Source organism: Tiliqua scincoides, chromosome 1, assembly GCF_035046505.1.
Source record: "Tiliqua scincoides isolate rTilSci1 chromosome 1, rTilSci1.hap2, whole genome shotgun sequence".
In the NCBI taxonomy this organism is placed as follows: Eukaryota; Metazoa; Chordata; class Lepidosauria; order Squamata; family Scincidae; genus Tiliqua; species Tiliqua scincoides.
In genome coordinates, this window is record NC_089821.1 from 184,683,994 (window position 1) to 184,706,168 (window position 22,175).

At 41.7% G+C, this 22,175-nt stretch overlaps 1 protein-coding gene across 2 annotated transcripts in view; it reads right to left on the reverse strand.

Moving 5' to 3' along the window:
- RNGTT (RNA guanylyltransferase and 5'-phosphatase) overlaps positions 1-22,175 on the reverse strand; it is a 232,203-nt gene that overhangs the window by 134,502 nt on the left and 75,526 nt on the right. For both annotated transcript variants that reach the window (XM_066612600.1, XM_066612605.1), the window contains exons 9-10: positions 16,354-16,489; positions 7,103-7,174 (exon numbers count right to left, since the gene is read on the reverse strand). In XM_066612600.1, coding sequence (XP_066468697.1) covers positions 7,103-7,174; positions 16,354-16,489 — 208 coding nt within the window. The remainder of the gene's footprint in view (positions 1-7,102; positions 7,175-16,353; positions 16,490-22,175) is intronic.

Below are 22,175 nucleotides of genomic sequence, written 5' to 3' on the forward strand. Positions count from 1 at the left end.
GTACCTCTTTAGATCACAACCCATGACTACCTACCTACCTTAGAAATACAAAATGAACTCTGTAGGAGTGACACAGCATTTGCTTCGCGAGCAGAGGTTCTAGATTCAAACTTTGGCATTTCCAGGCAGGGCTCGGACAGCCCTGGAAAGTTGCTGCCATTCAGTGTAGACAATATTAAACTTGAAAAACCAATGGCCTAACAACCAGTATAAGGTAGCTTCATGTGTTCTATGGTTAAATAACTTTAAGTATGCATCTCTATACATAAATGAAAGTATTGGCCATGGCACAGCTATAACTGAAATATTCTTTATACGTATGTAGCTTTCCAAGTATTATCTCTATATAATGTGCAGGGGGCAGCAGACATCCAGAAGGAGCTACTTGTCTAAGGTGACCAGTGAGTTCATAGCAGAGGAGAGATTCAAACCAAGGGGCTCAGCCACTATGCTACATCAACTCTCAGGAATGCTCCGAATTTAGTTAATTATTACTCTGAACTTCAGCTTGTGCAGCTCCCTGAGGAATTCCACAAGGATCACTCTGCCATATAACTGACACACTGTTGAAATTGGGGGAATCAAAGTTTTGCGATAAGTTTATAATTGGCATGCAATCTGTAATAAAATCTCAGATTCAATTTCTAGCATCTCCAGTTAACAACTTCCAGGTAGCAGGCCAGGGAAAGTTCTCTGCCTTAAGATCCTGGTGAGTTGCTACCAGTTAAGACTAGAATTGACAAAAGTATCTGATGCAGTTAAGGCAGACCCGTAAATTTTTCCTAATTGTGTTTCTCTAAATGCTGGGCTATGACTTCTAATGCTCTTTTAAGTTCTTCGCAAAGCAAGCAATTGAATCTTTTTTTAAAGTCTGTTGTAAAAATGAATATAGATGGGAAATAGGTAAATTAATTCATCATAGGGTGACTAAATTATCAAATCAGATTTTAAAGTCAGAATGTGCCAAATTAACTTGTCTGACCTCCTGTAAACCACAAGCAATTTCATTTTGTCTTATTACTTAATACCTAACCCATCCAATTTGTATTTGGCCAGAACATGCCTCTAAGAAAAAACGTATCTTCTAAAACTGCGCATTACTCTTTACTGCCTCTCTTGGCACATTAATCAATTGAAAGTCTGTCTCTTTTTCTGAATCTTGATTTCCCTAGCTTTGGCATTATTGCTTTTCTTATTTTACACAGAACAAACTATGTTGATATCAGAGACTACCCCAAGAAAGATATTTGAAAATGTTATTTTTTAAAGTTATCCTATCACTGCATTACCAAGGGAAAGGATATTCTGGTCCTTGTCACCAGCCAGAAGACCAAGGGATTCTTCACTTCCTCTCACTTCTGAGAAGAACACCATGGCAGGAGGATGACCAGCTTGACCCCAATGGGCTATAAATACCTACTAAGAACTCATCTCTTCGTTCTAGAATTGTCAGTCTGCTCTCCCTCTTCTATTTTCTCACCACACTCCCTATCACATAACTATGCATCTCATATTTGTGAGAAAGGATTTGTGACTTAGTTTCATATATAGCACCCACCAGTAGATTTATGTACTGAATTTTAATTGGTATGAATCGCTTTAGGAAATGATGGGCCTTTCCAGTTCTCTGAACCCTCAAAAATTTTGCTTCTGGAAATTGGGAAATTCAGAGCAGTAGGTTGAGAAGAAAGGAGGAATAATCAAAAATCATACGTCTCTCCCTTGCCTGAGCAAGTAAAAGCATTTGTGTAAGAAAGGGTTTAATCTAACTCTTTTTTCCTGAAAAACAGAGTAAAAATTGTAGCTTGGATCCAAGGATGCCCTTCTACTAGAATGCCAGAAGAGAAAGGACATTTCTTACTCAGCAGAAGAGTGTTGCATGTGAAGGGAGACCCCAATTCAAAAGTTTTACACAGTGTGCAAGCTCTTGCAAAATATTTTGCATAATGTATTTTCAGATTTGCCTGTGGCCCACTAGAGTTTATATGCTACAGCTTGTATCTTCCTTATTCACCATGATATTGCGCTGTAACACAATCCCCAATATATCGTGGCACTGCACTGTCAAAAGTCTATGAAACCTAGCACTAATACATCAGCTCACAGAGCACCACCAATATATTTCCCCCTTCCATTCACATTTCTTTGGTTCCAAGTATCTGATCCGTACAGCATGGCACCCTGCTCTTTCCCTTCAGCCCGAACACCACCAACACTGGGACCACCCCTCAGATAGCTGAAGAAATGCTGGGGAAACTATGGTATGCCCATGGACAATCCTGTTTTGTTTTTTTAATAAGGACCACCCTTTCTGGTCACTAGGGCAACTAGGAGACCAGGAAGGGTGGGGAAACTGGGCATACTTAGGAGTAGGGAGGTAACACAGACCATTTGAATAACGTGCCAATTTGGGGGGGGGGAGAAAGTCAGGCTAGTAGAAAGCTCCAAGGTGCTCAACTTTCTAAGCAGTAGAGGCTCTACAAAGCTGCTTTATGGAAAGGAAGAAGACCAGGGTCATTCAACCCTATCAAGAAATCTGAGACACCTAGAAGAAACCAAGGTACCAAGGAAGGACCCACCACCACCACTTCCTAATACATAAATACAGTTTATTAGATAAACTAAATTCTTACCACCAGCACTGTTTTGTAAGACTCGGAGAGCCAATTTGTCCAGAGACATCTCAAGCAGTGCTTCCTCATACTAAAGGCTGTATATGTCATATGGGAAGGAGCACATCTGAAACTATCCAAATTTAAAATCACAAAATTTGACAGGCTTCCACAGGCTTCTCTCTGGCATTATAATTTTTGACTTTTTTTTTCCACAATGGCAGCTGTAATACATATATGTAAAAGTAGGGAGCCAGGCAAGGCAATGGGTTCTGATAACATTGCCGCCAAGCTCTGAAAATTGTGCTGCTGGAACCTGGTCGATTGGTTCACGCACTTCTTCAGCCAGATAATCACTGAGCAGAAGATGTAGCACAACCGTCCCAATCTGGAAGAAGAAAGGCAGCCCTACTGACTGTGAAAACTACCGGCTGATCCACCTTCTCTCTCACACAATGAAAATCTTTGAGGGCCATCGACCGCCGCATCTGTGAGGTCATCCAACTTATGACGAACCAAGCAGTGTACGCCGACCGCCTTCTGCTCAAGAAGCACCGAGAGAAGCATGTTGCCTTCACCAACCTTGAAAAGGCATTCGAACGCGTGCCGCATGATGTCATCTCGCATGCACTGCGTAGCCAAGATGTGCCAGAAGAACTCATTAGATGAAGCTCTTATACAAGGATTCAAAGAGTTCGTGTGCAAGTAAACGCAGCCTGGACAAAGTGGTGCACAAGGATCTGTGTCCTTTGCGACAAGGAGATCAGCAACTGTCTCAAGTTGAAGAACTACCAGGTGGTCATCCGGCCAGTCACACTCTATGGAGCTGAATGCTGACTGGCGGCAAGAGAAACTGAAAGTCACCTCAGTATCAGGGAGACAAAGATGCTGCATTGGATCAGTAATATCACTTGTTTTGACCACGCCCACAACGACAACATCGAGCAGCGGTAAAATGTCACTCCAATTGCCGACAAGTTGAGAGAAGCCTGGCTTCAATGATATGGCCATGTTCTGCGCGCTGACAGCGATATGTTGGTGCAGAAGGGTCTTCAGTTGGAGGTCAATGGCAAACAACTGAAGCAGCGCTGGCTTGACACGCTACATGATGACATGAAAATCACCCTCCTACACCCACACCAAGCTAGCAACCGAGAGAAATGGCAACTCCAACCCAAAACAGCAGACCCCGCCAACACACAGGACAAACACTACAGAAGAAGAGGGAGCCACAATTACTCTCTACTCCCCTACATGTGTATGCCTTCTTAAATTTATTTTACACACATAACTGATTCTATATGTAGAATGAAAGTGAAGGATTTTTATACCAGAAAGGAAAGAGTAAATATGTAAGGGATGAAATGGAACAAATCAACAAATAAATAAGTTAGATTTGTCATCAGATTTGTATTATTTTCTGTGCTTACTAAAGTTTAGATTTCTATCTAGATGGCAAATACTGTATCCAATTTAAAGTTAATTTAGTTCCGACTTAATTTAATTTATTTTTTTTATAAAAGTTTGAAAGGATAGCTTATGAAAGGAAAAACACATTCTAGCTTCCTGTCCATTTTTCCAGCTACTACTTTGTTCTTTTTACACACTTCAGCTAGACTAATCACACACTTGCTCTCTAGTAATCAACATCCGAGGCATGCTTACAGAGTAACTTTCCAGCACCATATAAGCAAGATTAAATTTCACAGGGTTCAATGCAGCAAAAACAAAAAAGTGCTCCTATAAGATGTACTATGCTTGTAGGTATCCAGAAGCAGCACTACACGCTCTCTTACATGCTGTTCTTATTGTTTAACACCAAGACTCTCTTTAACACGTCATCATGTTCCACTGATGTTACCTCATAACTCTGATAAAACTATACTACTTTTTGCCAAGTCAAACATTGTAGCTAGACTGCTTCTGTAATTAAGCATCTATAATTAGCATAAAGACAGTTTGTTGGATTGGTTTTGTTTTTTTAAAATCTTACAGCTTAGCTACTGTTAATGGCCTTTTTCAGATAAAGCCTTGCTTCTGCTCATACTGATAACACATTGTCTGGGACTGTCCTTGAAATGGAAGCACAATGACTCTTAGTAAATTCCCTTTAAACATTCCCATTACATTCAAAGCAACCAAAATATTTTGACTCCAACTATTACTAGTCCCCAGCAGGGCTAATATGATTCCCCAACTGCTAAGGTTTATCCTATAAGCATCAGTCTTTTCCTTTGTTCCTCAAACTGCCACTTAAGCTTCTAGGAAATTCTACTTTGTTTTAAGCATATCTTTAGCAAAACACAGTGAAGAAATAAACAATACATTAATAAAGTTTACTGAACTGGAAACAGGAGAGAGCAGAAGAGAAATGTGTTCAAACAAAGACATATACAGCTTGAAGGACAGTGCTGTGGCAATAGAGAATGGCCATTTGCCCCTCAATTAGCATATCCTCTCCTATTGGTCTTTCCCCCTCACAGCATCAAAAGTATTCCACTCCAAATTGAGGCTCCCACTCCAATCCATTTCTTCAGGAGGACTTGCCTGAGTACAGGCAGAAAAGCCTTCGCAACTGTTAGATGAATGCATTAAGTACACCTTCATGATCTCGTTTCACCCATCACTGCTTCAACAATACCTTGCGAACCATACATTTTGTTATGAGTTTTCTCAGAGTTCAGTTTATTTCTGAATGCAACATGCTGTCAGAATGTATCACATTGAGAATGCCAGACATGGTCCCAAGTTCTGCATTCTCAGGGGCTTGTCTAGTCTATCCTATGATGGTGTGCCTACGGAGTCCCACTCCACATGAACTGCTGACAAAAGGAATTGCCTGTATATGTACGTACATGAGAACTGCCGGATAATATTCACTGACTGCAGAAACCCAGCACAAATTTCAAAATGTTGAACTATCCTCAAACAAGGTTATTGCTAGTATCAATTGTATTCAATGCAACCATTTGAAATGAACATGAATAATTAGACATTCACTCTGTTCACCTCAAATCATACATTTGTTATAATCGGGTATCCTGGAGACAATTTTGCATAAAATATTGCATTTCCATAGTTTTGTCAATACTATGATCTTAACAGAAATTTGTGATCACAAGTATTTTAAATTGGCTGTTTTCTGTAGCTGTATCATTAGTGAGAGCTAATTTTAAATGCTAATTTTCTATAGCCATGAGTAAAATTATTTTTTTAATTAGAAAAAAATGAAACCATGATCTCAGTTTCTCACCAGCTCAGAGAACTGATGTTATATGCTTGCTTTCTTATCTCTTCTGTAATTGACTAATTGTGAAGGATATAATCAGTGTTGCCATTAGAGATGTGGCAGAAAAACGGGGTTTCATAAAAGGTGAGCTTAATTTCAATCTGCTCAAGCCCCAATATAGGCTAAGATGTGTCCAACCAAATTCTGACCCGAAATGAACTCTGCGAAGGGGAGGGTGGCAGCAGGGTAAGTTTAAGTTCAGTTCCTGGGAACTGAATCTTAAAATGCCTGTTGGCTCAGTGCATCCTTGTTAATGTTTCCTAGACTCAGCAGGAGCAACAAACACTTCACACAAGCACTTAGCTCTTAAATGTAAGGCGTCCATTGCTACCACAACCCCTCCCCAGTAGCACTCTCCATTGCACACCACACTGCAGCGGAAGGTTTACAAAGGAATTTTTTTTTTTTTAAGAATTCTGCAAGGAAGCTTGGGAGAGCTGAGTAATTATGAGGATGTTAAGGGATCATCCCCGGGCCTGCAGGTAATTTGCAGGCTGGATAGTATCAGGCCCTGAAGCCTTGGCCTGACTAAACAGAGCATCATGGGAAAGGCTGATGCAACACCATGCAGAGGCAGTCGCCTGGTGTGCCACCCCATGTGCCATCAGAGTGACTCAGCACTTTCTAGCTCACTCTGATTGGCTGTAGCAAGTATATACTCCAGCCAGGGCAAGCTGGATCATGGGAGAAGCAAGGTGGATCATGGGAGAAGCAAGGTGGATCATGGGAGAAGCAAGGTGCCGAAGGCTACGTCAGTGTGATCCGTGAATTGTGTGCTATCTGGACTGTTTGCTGTATATATTGTACATAGTAAAGGGACGTTTGGTGGAGGACATATGCCATGTGTCGTCTTTGTTCCCGGGAGTGTCTACGCTCTGGCCTTGAGAGAAAGAGATAGAGATAGAGATAGATAGACTTCTTCAACTGGAAGAAACTCACCACAATCACAATCAAACACGCACAAGTTTAATTGCCATAGTATTTTATCACTGAACAGGAATGCAACTGATTATATGAACACTAATGGAAATATTAAGATAGACAAAAGGGCTGTGACTAGCATTACATTTATGGCTACTACTAACTAGATGAACTAGTCTTAAGTATTCTTGTTTTGCTCATCTATGGTTATTAAAACTGACATCTCTTTACACTAGTCACATGTTTTGTGATAATATAAATTAAAACATTATGTACTTACATTGAATTTAATGATGTCATATATCAAGTACCGAGGAACAACCTGGCCATTTACTTTGTCGATGATCATTTCCTTAAGAGAAGCAAAGCAATGTCTTAATATGCATACAACAACTGGTTAACAATATAACTGTTTTTAGATTAGTGTACACTATTTTGCGTATTTTGCTATTTTGCATGGAGCAATTTTTTTCACTTTTTCAGGAGAGATTCATTCTTCTTTGGCCATTGTCTAAAAGTCAAAATCAATTGGATAGCAGGGCAAGGGAAGAGAAATGGAAATGAGACTAGTAAATGAAACACATGCAGCCTATTTGGTAGTACAGTGTTCTTCAACCTTGGGGTTCGGACTGCTCAGTTGTGGGGTTGCAGCAAATTACAAGAATAGAAAGGTTGAAGACCACTGGACTAGAGCACCACCAAGTAAAGAGGAAGGCATCTGGTATACGCGTTCAGGTACCAGGAGATTGTGTTCCAGTTCTGCTCAGGTTCTTAGCAATCGTGCTAAAATAGCTTTCACTAGTACCAGGCTTCATAGAAACTTTTTCTGTTCTCTCTAATAAGTATATTTGGTTACCATGAACAGTGCTGGAAGGTGTTACAAGGGTGTGGAATAGGTGGCAATGGGAGTGGGGTAGGGGTGCAGGATTGGTAGTGGGGTCCCCAATCTCATTCTTTATACCCCTTAATGAATGCGCTATAATACCAGAGGGGGATTCTACCCAACGAGACTTGTAGGCTTCGGCTATTGCCTCTCCCACCCATCTGGAGATGGAAGAAGGTGAGACTCCAAACCCGTTTCCATGCTTTATATGAAACAAACAAGACCTTGGTCTTTCTAAAGGATTATGTTCTATCTACATAAAAACTGAGCACCCGGTGCATGTCCAACATGTGCTAGTCCCATTCCCCAGGGTGACTGGGGTTGGGGCAGAAGGACAGAAAAACAACCTCCTGAGACCTGTGAAAAACTAAATTCACCTTCGGTAGAAAAGAGGGGTCTGGATACAGAACCACTCTATCCTGAAGTTACATAGCTCTTTTGTCATAGATAGGGCCGCTAACTCTGAAACTCTTCTGGAAGACGCAATGACTACCAGAAAAGTTGTCTTTTGAGTGAAAACCTTCAAGGGGATAGGTTCCAAGGATGGTCTAGTTAAGGCCTTAAGGGCAAAGGACAAGTCTCAAGTGGGGGCCCTGATCACAGGTGGAGGATTAAGCAGGGCCACTCCTTTGATAAACTTCTTAACATGAGGATGGGAAACCAAATGAGTACCTTGGAATAAACTAATACAGAGGCAATAGCTGACATCTGCCTTTTGAGGGTAGCAGTACCGAGGTCCTTATGCAGTCCTGACTGAAGGAAGTTCAAAATCTCCCTCACCCTTATCTTTTCTGGGTGTACTCTGTGCTGTGGACACCACTCCACAAGCACCGTCCAGTGTAATTTTATACCCTATTAGTGGAGACCCTTCTGACAGCTAGCATGTCCTAAGCACAGCTTCTGAGTAGCCTAAAGTAGCAAGGTCTTAACAAACATATTCCTATTATAAAGGATGAGGATGGTAATCTTTGTTCTAATCCTAAAGGAATAAATGAACAATTTTTCAAATTCTATTCTAAGTTATATGGATGTGTCAGGGAACCTTTGAATGAGGATATAGAATCCTTTTTTTTTAGATGTGAAGCTGTCTGGCTTAAGTGTGGACCAACAACAAATCTTGGCTGAACCAATTAAGTTGGAGGTAATTAAAAAGTGCGATTTTTAAGTTGTCATTAGGAAAAACGCCAGGGCCCGACAGATTCCCCGTGGAATGGTACAGGATGTTTTCTGATGTTTTAGTCCCACGGTTATTTTTATTTTACAATGAAATTTTTGCATCAGGTATATTACCCCCTTCTATCGCAGAAGTCTATATTACACTCATTCCAAAACCAGATAAGGATCACACTGACTGTGCTAATTATCATTCTATATCGTTAATGAATGTGGACGCCAAATTTCTATCCATGGTGCAGGTTGGTAGTTTGCAGCAAGTTATCAAAACACTTGTACATCCTGATCAGGTTGGATTTATACATGGTCGGCAAGGGGCTGATAACCTAAGATTAGTAGTAGATCTGATTACTTTGGAATAAAAAAAAAAAACCATCAGTCTGCTAATTTCTCATTGGATGCTGAGAAGGCTTTTGATCGGGTTCAATGGCAATTTATTCTATCTATCCTCACAAAATTTGGAATACCTCAAGAGTTTGTACAATGGGTTCAGATTTTATACTCTCGGCCCACATCACAAATAATAACAAATGGTTGTATATCTCCCAAAATATATTTGGGAAAACGAACCAGGCAGGGTTGTCCACTCTCTCTAATCTTTAATCTCTGTTTAGAGCCTCTTGCCTGCACAATTAGGCAAAACTCCAGAATTCAAGGAGTTAAATATAATAATAGTGAATTTAAGATTGTTTTGTATGCTGATGATATATTGTTATTTATTGCAGACCCCATCGTGTCTATACGTGAATTATTGAAACTCATTAACATTTTTGGTAATATTTCTGGTTACACTATTAATTGGAGCAAATCTGAAGTAATGCCTCTTGGAGACAGTATTGTGCAAGATATATTTAGAACTTTGGTGGTGTCCTGAGTTTATTAGGTATTTGGGAATTCTTATTCCCAGAGATATCAAGCAGATGATTAAACTGAATTTTGACAAGCTGATACTTGGTATCTCATTGGATCTTGATAAATGGGCATCCCTAAATCTGTCTCCATGGGAAAAAGTGACTACTTTAAAAATTAATATTATTCCTCATATTATATATGTACTATGTGCAATTTTTTTATATATATACCACAAAGTTATTTTAATGTTCTATATTTTGTTTAGAAGTTTTTATGGGGTTCTGCAACACCAAGGATTTCATTAAAACGGATGCAATTATCACAAAAGGAGGGAGGGCTTGGACTTCCCGATCTTAATCTGTACCATTTTGCATACTTGCTTACTTTCTGCAATAGATGGAGTAATCAGCAGAGTGAGATACCATCATGGGTGGTGTTAGAAATGTCTGTGTTAGCTCCATTGTGTAAATGGGTAGCATTGGGGTCTAAACATGTTAATAATCGACAAGTACCTGTGACAGTAATCTCAGCTAGGTATATTTGGAATATGATGGCACGGAAGTTTGAATTTGATCCCTATTCCCACTGTAGATTAACGTTATGGATGAATCCAACTTTAGAGATTAATAGGGAATCTTTTTTATGGAGAAGCTGGACTGATAGGGCAATTTTTACATTAGATCAACTTATTATCAGGATCAGGAATTTTTCTCATTTGATAGACTTAGTGAACAGTATCACCTTCCAAAGTCCACTAGCTGGCAATATTTACAGTTGCAACATTTATTAGTTTCTAAATTTGGTCTCTCTGCATTATCTGCTTCACAAATTCCCCCACTCCTAGACATACTTATGCAGTCTGTTGATATGAAGAAACCAGTAATATTTGTTTATAAATATCTAATGTCATATACTAAGTTTGATACACAGTTACTTCAAATTAAATGGAACACTGAATTGGAATGTCCTATCCTGGGTGAGCAATGGGATGTGGCACTTAAGAATATACAAGCAATATCTAGAGATCTTAAATTATGTCTAATACAGCAAAAAATACTCTTTAGAATATACTGGACACCACAGAGGCTACTCCTTAAAGGACTTAGCAAGGAATCTAGATGTTGGAGATGCTCGAGTTTGAATTCTACACTTACACATATGTTGTGGTCATGTTCTGTTATTGTAAGCTTTTGGGATGAAATAATGGGAATTATTTGGGATGAAATAATTAATATTATAAAGATAGTGCTACAGCAACATTTAATTTTTACAGATATGTATGTAATTCTTAATTATCTACCCATTATAATGGATGTCAACTGCGTATGGATTTGTTTGAGGATATCTGGAAGCCATTCCTTGACATAATAACATAAGCCGCATGAAGCGTATGGATTTGTTTGAGGATATCTGGAAGCCATTCCTTGACATAATAACATAAGCCGCATGAAGTGTTGTTCTGTTTATGTAATTCAATAGAATTTAAGGGGGGGGGGGAAATGTTCTGAGTAGCTTAGTTTAGTGAGCCAGTTTCGCTCAACTTCCAGGCAGCTAAATGGAGCATTGGCAGGTACAGGTGAAGGATGGGTCCTGAAGGAAGAGGCCTGGTCTCAGTGACAGCGAGAACAAGTGGATAGTTCTTGGAGGTCTGCAAACCATGGTCAGCATCACCAGTGAGGGACTATTAGCAGAACCTCCACAATGTCAATCTTGTTTAGGGCCTTGGGGACAAGCCTGATGGGGGAAAGGCATAGAGAATGCCCCTTGACCACTAAAGATGAAATGCATCCATCCCCTCTGACTGGTGGCAGTGTCCCCTGGAGAAGAACCGTGGCAGCTGGCTGTTGTGGTGACAAGCAAACAGGTCCAAAGATGCTGTTGAGCATCTGAAACACCTGCGGGTGAAGTTGCCATTCTGACTGGTTGAGATCATTTTGATTCAGCCAATCTGCCATGGTGTTGTCAAGGACTAGGGAATGCTCTTAGGGACTTGAGGTTCTGCTTTGCCCAGAGAAACATCCTGCGTGCCTGGCCCTGCAAAGACAACCACCTGGTTCCTCCCTGTTCATTGACTTAGGCCCTGGCAGTGATGTTGTCTGTGTAAACCAACAAGTCCCTTGCCTTCAATTGAGGAGAGAAGGCCTTCAGGACTAAAAGGATGGTTCGAAGCTCCAGGTAGTTGATGCTTCTTTTTGCAAGGCTTGGTGACCACTTTCCTTGTGTTACGAGTTCTCCCAGAGAAGCACTTCAGTGGTGCCACAACCATCTGTTGAGGCACTTCAGGTCAAGAATCGCTCTGGTGTCTCCAGATTTCTTGGCAACCATGAAAAGATGAGAATACACTCCAAAGCCCCACTTGGTCTATGGAACTGGCTCTGTGGATTCAATCTGAAGCAGATGCCAAATGGCCACAAGTGTTTTGTACTGCTTCAGACTGCAGGCGGGTCTGTGAAACTGAATGAACTGGTCCCTTGGAATTGCACAGAATTCAAGGGAGTACCCAAACATCAAGGTGTCCCTGACCCATTCAAGCGAACCTTGAATGGTAGTGATCGTTGTGGCCATGCTGGAGGCTACAGAGGCCTGCACCATGTTCTGAATTGTGGCAGTGAGCTCGGATGATGGAGAAGGAGAGACTAAAAGTCAAGGAAGGAACTACAGAGGCCTCTTTTGCATGGCTAGCCATTTTGGGATCATGAAAGGCATCGCTGCCAGCAGTTGACTTACCATGCTTTTGATGGAAAGGAGCGAAGGCTGTCAGGTCCAGCTCTCACGGGCTACTCAGCCCCCACCTGTGACCACTCTGCCTGGGACGTGACAAAGGGGGGACTTCAGGCTTGACTGATCTAGTGGTGCATAGAATAACGTGCCCTGGAGCTGGGAAGGCAGCCATCCTGCACTCACATGCCTCCTGCAACCATTCACTGTAGGCTGAGCAGCCCAGTTTTTTAGCAGGAAACAGGAGAAGCTTGGAGGAACGGCCCCAGTGCCACCGTTAGAGCACCCCTGCAACCAGGTCCAAGTTGCTCAATTCTTCCAGGGAAAGTGGGGCCCTAAAGTTGTCCAGTTGCTTGGCAATCCTGTCTCCTGCCCCACTGTGCGCAGCAATCAGGGATGCAAAAGCAAGCAAGTGACTCTGGCAGACAAAATGGTTACTGTGACCATCTCCAAGTGAGCGGAGGCCCTTGGAAGGGAAAGCGGTTGCAAGGCACAGTGCTGCAGAAGAAAAAGGCACCAGGAAACCCCAGCAAGGAAGACAAAGGGGCAGTGTGCCTTACTGAAGATTGTTTCAGCACTAGGCAGCCTGGTTGGCCAGCAGCAGTACAAAGCCCAACCTGTCTCAAGAGCAGTGATTTTCAACATTTTTCATCTGGCAGCACACTGACAAGGCACCAAAATTCCCAATTCACAACATCAGTTTTTTGAACAATTGACAAGGCACACCATGGTGCTGGCCGGGGAGGGGGGGATTCACATCCCCAACTGCCCTATTAATTAATGACCCACCCCCAAGCTCCTGTGGTACACCTGTGGACCATTCACAGGACACCAGTGTGCCAGAGCACATGAATTGAAAACCACTGTTCTAGAGGCAAGGTCAGTCTATGGAATCCGGAGAGCCCCTCCTCTCCAGAAAACTTTCAGCCTGTCCTGCCTGCCAGAAGAAGGAGAAAACCAGATCAAGGAATGATCCTGCCATGGAGAGCCCATCAGAGAAGTTGGGTCTTTTTTTTTTTTCTTTTTTTTTTCTTTTTTTGCTTAAGATGTACATGGAGCTTCCATGTGATTCCAACCCCAATCACAGACACCCCACACAACATTAAGAGGAGGAATGAAGGTTCCATTGGCTGCCTTGTAAGGAGAGAGTCTGCTGGATTTCAGTGAAGTGCAGCAACATATAAACTCTTCTTTGTTAGTCCTTTGAAGATTCAGGGCTTGTACAATTTCAGGCGCTTTAGCAACATTTCTGCTCTGTTTTCTGAAATGTCTTTTTAAAAAATGAGATGTGGTTTAAACTAGCTCATCAAGGAGGTACTGTAGTGGAAAGCTGGATATCAAGCAATGGATAGTCACCTGTCTGAGTACCTGCAAGCGTCATATCCAGACATTGCCACCCTGAGGCAAAGGTGAGGCAGGGAAATCATCATATCCCTCCACATTTAGATCAGGGTAGTACATTCCTCTTTACAGGTTTCACTACTGTGAAATATATAAGCAGCCCAACACCAGGAGCATTATTGAGCTCTGGGGCAATATTTGAAAACAACAAAAATGTATCACTGGGGGGTTTGTGTTGCTATGGAAACTAAAAATGAGTAGATTTTCATTGGATATTCTACTGAATTGCTGTGTGCGGTTCTGAACAGACAATGTAATAATGCTCACGACCACCAAATAACAGTTTTACTTGCAAAGTGAAAAAGAGCATCCCAGCATCTCTAATAAGTGCGCATTGGAAACCAATTCTAATTTGAATACATTTGTTTTACATTTATTGCATTCCAAAGACCAATATTCATAGCAGAAATAATGAGAGAAAGAAAGAGAATTTTAAGCCTAAGACTGCAATCAAATCTTCCACACAACTGCTGCAATAATGCTTAGCTTCTCACACAGCTGTCATTTTTTTCTTTTATGTCCTTTATTTCCTGGGCTGGTAGGATGGAAGCAAAGGACTTTACTCTTAAAAGAAAAAAAACACCTCCTGCTGCACTTAAGCAACAGTTCTTGGGAAGAGATGGAGCATCAGTTCTGCCAGATTGAATATCTAGCATCTGCTGAAAGGAATACGATAGGACTAAGGACACGGACTGGGTAAGGGAGCCCAAAGGGCATGCCTCATTATTGTCCTGAAATGTAACTGCTCTTAAGTGAACCACATAAAAGAAAAGTTTAATAGGGATTCTAAGAGGTAAACAGTGACTCACTAAACTGAACAGATTACCAGACTGAACTGAAGTACTCAGACTGAAGTAAACAGAGCAGCCCATAGGCACAAACTTCTGCCCTAACAGAGAACCTCACAGGATAAGGTTCTGAAGTACAGGAAACAGCATGAGAGCCAATGAAGCCCTTGTTCCAGTACTAAGGGCCCAATTCCAGTGCTGATGCAGCTGCAATGCACTCCTGCAATGCACAAATATTCCTTTACCTTGAGGGGGTCTCTGTGATTGAATCTCCACTTCAAGCCCCGTTGACACAGCAGCATCAGTGCTGGAAAATTGGATAGGATTTGGACCCTAAGCCTAGTTCTTTTCATTAGTCACTACCTACCAACCATGACTTGTCAATTTTGCATAAAGTTGTTGCTGCAGCCTTAGCAAAACTAGGGATAAGATGCCTTCTCTTATTTAAGGGACACTGACAGGATTTTATCCTACAGGGTCATGGATACCTCACATTTGAATAGTCTTCGGATCTCCTCAGTGTTTTCATTTACTTCTGTACAGGTGGTGCCTTTATATATGACAAGGGTAACCGGAAGTCATGATAAAATGACACTGGATGCTTTCTGAGTTCAGAAAACCTCCCAGACATGACCTGAGTGAGGTTCTGGTTACATCTGGGAGATCTGCAGGGGGCCAATCCAGGGTTCAGCATCCACGGTAAGGCAAATCCACAGATGCAGAATCCACGGATAAAGAGTCCTCACCTGTACTTTTATGACCCGAGGAGAAGATAAGGTAAATCTGCCTTACTTTAGTTCCTCGAGGTTTCTTTATACTCACTATTTACATTATGACCTTTTTGGAGATATTACTAGATCTACCTTTTGGGAGTTGGGGTGTGAAACTGCTGTAATCCCAGGGGCTTACAGATTTTAGCTCAGTCAGACATTATATGTGGTTACCACTGACCCTTCTCCCAACTCCTCTTTGCAGGCCTAAAGAAGCAGTGAGAAAGGTGAAAGGCTGTCCCCAATTCTTCCGCGCATTCCAGAAAACTCAAGGCAACAGTTGAATCTTGCTTCACTTTGATTAAAGATTCTGCAGTCTCTCTCATAGTTTCCACCCTCTGCAAACCATCACTTGGGGGAGACAGGCAGTTAAAAGAGTAGAAGGTGCCATCAACTCTGGCAACCGAGTGGCTTTGTAAAGCCCAGGCTGACATGCTCCCTAAGCCCAACAGAACCAGATACATGCAGCTCATATTCTGTATTCTTCCATATGAGGCAGCCGGCTCCCTGGGGTCATGGGGGGAGGGGAGAGACCTTCAACATATGCTAGTAGTCTCTGAGACCCAGCTAGTGGCAATGAAACCAAGGACTTTCTCCACAGTGGCACTGCAACTCTGGAACTTCCTCCCTAGTGAATTAAAAACAGAATCCCACCATTAGCCTTCTGGTGAGAGCTTAAGACTTCTTTGTTTTATATTGCATTTGCTCCTTGAATATTATTCCTGCTGCTTGTTCTTTGCTTTACAGGTTTTTTTTTTTGTGCTTCTGGTTCTTTTATTGTTTCGTGTTTTTAATATTGATTGTATTAATTTTTTTTAATGTTTTATTGAGTTTATAAGCCTCCCTGGTTCCTTTATAGTAAGGAAAATGGCAAGATATAAATCTTTTAAATAAACTCTGGAAATTGCAAAGCAAGCATACAGCATGTACAGACAAAGTCTCTTACCCCATCCAACAGAGTGTTTTCTAAATGAACACGTGGATCTTTACGAAATGGGAACTCCAGATTAGATACATGAAACACTGAGTTATCTCTGTCAATCATATATACTTCATTCTTGCCATCAACCAACATCATATACCTGCAAAGAAAAATTTAAGTTTAATTTAAAATCAATTGCCACTATCTCCCCCAAAGTGCTTAGCAGTCTTAATAAATTTTAACAGCATTTATCAGATAATAAAGTACAAGAACTACAGACAAACTATGACGTTCTGCCTTGTTTGTATGAAGTCATATGAGGTCCATTTTTTCCCCCCAAAACCAAAAGGCCAGCATCTAAAGAAAAAGGAAATGGTAAAGGAGTAGTGGTAACGGTAACAGAAAGTCAGCACAGTTTTGGATTTATGGTTCTTGGTAGACAGTCAACCATACCACCTATGGCAAACCACTTTTGAAGAATGCTCAGAAGAAGTTTGTGATGAGGGTTGCTGTTCAATTTTTTAAAACTTCAAAAAATACTATGAGGACATGAACGCCCTTGGGTACAACTAAACGCAGATCTCTAGGTACCATGTAGTCAGTATTTTTAATCTTTATGCCAGTGGTTCCCAAACTTATTTGGGTCACAACACCACACAGCCTCCTCTTCCCATGTCAGTAAAGTGCTGCCATCTTGAAGGGCATGAAATCCTGCTAGATTAAAAATGGCGGCGTTTGAGGAACAGGAAGGAAGGGCCACCAGGGTCATCTCACAGTGCCCCTGTAAGTGTCCCACAACACACACTTTGGGAAACCCTGCTTGATGCTTTTATAAACTGACATACATACTTTGGTTATAGTTGCTTGAGCCTCAAGTCAGCAAATTAAGATACACCAGGAAAGATATTCAAGAAAAGCTACAAACAGGTGCAATCTCAGTGGTACAAATTACAGCATAACCTTTCAACAGTGTTGAAAGAAAAAAAAAAACCCAAATCAACATCTTATCTTAAAACACTTAAAATTTGAGTATTATCTCTCAGTCACTGAGCAGGTCACTGATATTTCAACCTGCTGCACTCCAAAAGCCATTTGGTCAAAGGTGTGCAGTAGCTTAAATTAACAGCCTAGGAAAATTTGATAATTTGGAGGCATGGAGAAGCAATGAAAATCCTTATTCATCCAAAGTCAAAATGAGACATTCTCCACCTGCTGGCCTCGGTCTCCTGTGAGAGAAGGCTTTGCCTGCCCCTCAGCCTTTTTTACTGTGTCCACTAGAATACAAGAGCCATTAAGAACTGAGCCTTCTCTACCTATATAATCCTATTTGCTTTTCACTTCAGGGACATCTCTACCTACATAATCCTATTTGCTTTTCACTTCAGGGACATGTAGACCAGGTTCCTCCAAATCCTGGCCTGCAGGCCGGATCCGGGGTTTGGGAGGATTCTTCCCCCCTCCCCCCAAGAGCAGCACTTACTGTTCCAGCACGCTGCGGCTCTTCTCCACCCCAGATTGAGACGATGTGACACTCTGGGCAGTCACGTCTGCCCAGAAATCCAGGTTCAATGCCCACTGCAGCATTGCACTATAGACACTATTGCCCTGAGCATCACATCTTCCCGATCTGGGGCAAAGAAGAGCCGCGGTATGTCGGAAAGTTAAGCACAGGTCACGCCAGGGAGGGAATTCCCGGTGCATAGTGGTCTCCAGTTTGGAGACCACAGATGTAGATGATGGACCTCAGAGACAGAACTCAAAGAACATTTCCTCAAATACAGATTTTAGTATTCCTACATAGAACGCCACTGCCTTTTTGAAGCCTGAGGTACAGAGGGATAAGTAGGCCACAAACAACTTCTCCCAAAGTCAGCAGTTTTCTAAGTGAGCAAAAACTATGTTAAGAAGTTTGCGGCCATGACCATTTACCAAAAAAAAACACAAAAAAACCTCACACTCTATAAAGAATCCTTTGAATCATGTGGTAGTTTCTACCAAAATAGTATCACAAAGCCTCATGAAATAAAAGCTGACCTTGCACTCAACTTTGTATTAAAACTGAGCAAATTCCTCATGGTTCCAGAGCTGCATCCATTATTTCATTAATATAAGTTGCAAAAGCAATATAGCTATCAGAGACAACATTGCTATATTGCTTTTCTCTGCAACGTAACCATCTACTACTGTCTAATTGCTCAGTTTTAATCAGGACTACAGAAAACAGTAATCTACAACAGATTGTTTTTCTCTGCTCAAGGAGAAGCCTTTATTTCACCAAACAAATTACTGGCATCTAGGGAGCTGATCTACAGTCAGAGTCTCAGTCAGCAGAATTCACAAGGCAGTCCTGGAAACAAAATTCCTGTTAATATACTTATTCGACTTGATCTTGAATTTGCAACATGTGCCACTATAGCAAAACTGAAATTATTAAACTGAAACAAGTGCATCTTATTATGCTGGTACACTGTGATGGCTACAGACAAAATCTTTCTGGTACAGGTTGCTGGGCTTTTAACTGAATGCCTCATAACAATTTGCCTGTATTAAAAGAGTCCAAAATTTGAAAAAAGCAATTGTTTACACTTCATACATAAGACTCTTGGAACAAACAACTTTTGTAACACGCAGCAAACAAAAACTCTCCCATATGTGAGTCAATTTAGTCATGTACATTACAGAAAGTCAAAGTAAAATGAATCATAAAATCCTCTAGCAATTAGTCACAATTGTAAAATACCATCTTTAAAAGGTCAACATGGTAGAGCAAAATACAGTTAAGCATAATGGAAACATTTAAATTTTGGGCAAGAGGTCTGGCCTAGAGCAGGGGGTGCCCAAATCCCGGCCCGGGGGCCACTTGCGGCCCTCAGGGACTCCCAATCAGGCCCACGGGGAGCCCCCAATCTCCAATGAGCCTCTGGCCCTTTGGAGACTTGCTAGAGTCCATGCTGGCTCAATGCAGCTGCTTTCAGCATGAGGACGACTGTTCGACCTCTCACCTGAGCTGTGGGACAAGGGCTCCGTCCAGTACTTGCTTTTTCACATCTGTGATGCAGCAATGGCAGCAAAGAAAAGGATGACCTTGCTTTGTGCAAGGCCTTTTATAGGCCTTGAGCTACTGCAAGACATCCATTCATTCATATAAGTTCCATCTCTAATAAATTCATTTATGTAAATTTATTCAAATTTTTAAATGCAAATTAATTCTTTATTTCCCTAGCCCCCAACACACTGTCAGAGAGATGATGTGGCCCTCCTGCCAAAATGTTTGGACACCCCTGGTCTAGAGGGTAGAGCCTCCCGTAGCCCGAAGATAACATCAGAAGGTTGCCAGTTTGAGGACACCGGCAGCTCCCTGAACGGGTTGAGAATTGCGAGACCTTGAAGCAGCTGACAAGCCGAGCTGAGTGATTCCACCTGCTCTTGCTGTGAGCAAGAAGCATCTTGGCTGCCCTCCATGTGAGAGATGGAGCTGCTTGTCAGCCTGCGTGGGAGAACTGGAGGCCAGAAGTGAGACCAAACCAGGAAGATCCATTCTGAAGTGTTGTTGATTCTTCAAAGAGAGAACCTCTATGATTGTAAAAATCCCCTTGAGGGATTTAGAAACGCCTGCCTATGTAAACCGCCTTGAATAAAGTCAGAGGAGTAATCCAATGACCACTAAGGAGGTATATAAATACCTAGTTATGTATGTATGTATGTATGTATGTATGTATGTATGTATGTATTTATTTATTTATTTATTAAAGAAAAGATCAGGGAAGACAAAAGTCAAACAGACTATGTCTGCTAGAATTCTGAAATTAACCATCTAGTTTTGGGGACAGTTCATTTCCATACAACACATTCTCATTTTGTGAAAGATTCTTTTTCTTTTAAAAAAAGGTGCAGTCCTTAGTTATAACATTTTAAAACTTATTTTGGTCCAAAAATGAAGCACAACTGGAATCTATTAAAGCAAGACAATCTGTGGCTTGGCTCAAATAGCCTAAATTATCTGCCATTCTTTGCTCTTTATCAGTGAATTCATATCTGGCTTATTGGTTTCTAAAAGATGACTTCTTTTTACGGTAAAGTGTTACATTTCTCTTGCCATCCTCCTTTAATTTTCCTTATAACTAGACTATAATAGCAAGACTAAAATGCCAGATTGGTAAAATATTCAGCAGTCCTGATGCAGTTATTTAGCATACTGAGCTTGCTTACATTGTCAAAATACTGTAAATATGAAAAAGTTTACAAGGCTTCATGCTGCACAAAGAAGTCTTCTTAATGTATACCTCCCACTCCATCCTACTGTCTGTAGACACCCTGAAGCATCTGGTTCATAAAATGCACTATAATCCATCCCATTCCCCTATCATTGGTCAACAAGAAATAACAAGAACATAAATGAAGTCATGTCATTGGTGCATCAAGGCCAGTAATGTCTATCCTAACTGACACAGCTCTCCAAGGTATCAGATGGCTGAGACATTTTTAGCCTTGCGACTAGATATCTTTATAACTGAAGATACTGGGTACCCAAGCTGGGCCACTATACTGTATATGCAAAGCAAGGACTTTACCACTAAGAAGAGAAATTCTCATGGGTGTTGTCAAGGAACAGTGGTTTGGGCATTGGCCAAGGGCCCACTTCCCTTATAGGACTTGCCAGGCTAATCCTCAGTACCAGTAACAGTGGACACACACAAGAGGGAAGATGGGTGAGGGCTTGTGAGGGTGCCATTGCAAGGTTTTACACCAAGACCCTGGTGAGTAGAAGCTGCTGTGCCTTCAGAACCCCTTTCCTCATTTGTGATTATACTGCCTCTAGCTTCCTTGCAGGTCACCTCCTTGGGTAATCTAGAGCTGTGCTTCTCAAACTGTGGTCCGCCAGCCGTAGGCTGCCAGATTGTGGTGTAGCTCCTGTGACACTGCTGGCTTCTAAGAACATAAGAACAGCCCCACTGGATCAGGCCATAGGCCCATCTAGTCCAGCTTCCTGTATCTCACAGTGGCCCACCAAATGCCCCAGGGAGCACACCTGATAACAAGAGACCTGCATCCTGGTGCCCTCCCTTGCATCTGACATAGCCCATTTCTAAAATCAGGAGGTTGCACATACACATCATGGCTTGTAACCCATAATGGATTTTTCCTCCAGAAAATTGTCCAGTCCCCTTTTAAAGGCATCCAGGCCAGATGCCGTCACCACATCCTGTGGCAAGGAGTTCCATAGACCAACCACACGCTGAGTAAAGAAATATTTTCTTTTGTCTGTCCTAACCCTCCCAACACACAATTTCAGTGGATGCCCCCTGGTTCTGGTGTTATGTGAGAGTGTAAAGAGCATCTCTCTATCCACTCTGTCCATCCCCTGCATAATTTTGTATGTCTCAATCATGTCCCCCCTCAGGCGTCTCTTTTCTAGACTGAAGAGGCCCAAACGCCGTAGTAAGGTGCCCCAGCCCAGTAATCATTTAGTTGCTCTCTTTTGCACCATTTCCATTTCCACTATGCCTTTTTTGAGATGTGGCGACCAGAACTGGACACAATACTCCAGGTGTGGCCTTACCATCGATTTGTACAACGGCATTATAATATTAGCTGTTTTGTTCTCAATACCTTTCCTAATGATCCCAAGCATAGAATTGGCCTTCTTTACAGCCACTGCACATTGGGTTGACACTTTCAACGACCTCAATAAAGTGGAGCTATGAAGTCTCCAGAGGCTTGCCGCAGGACTTGAATGTACACCAAGCCTCACAAAAGGTTATAATAAGATAACAGGAGTAGCAAGGTGAGAGCCAAAGTTTCAACATGCCTACTCACACACAACCAGTTCCTGGCACACTAGGGGG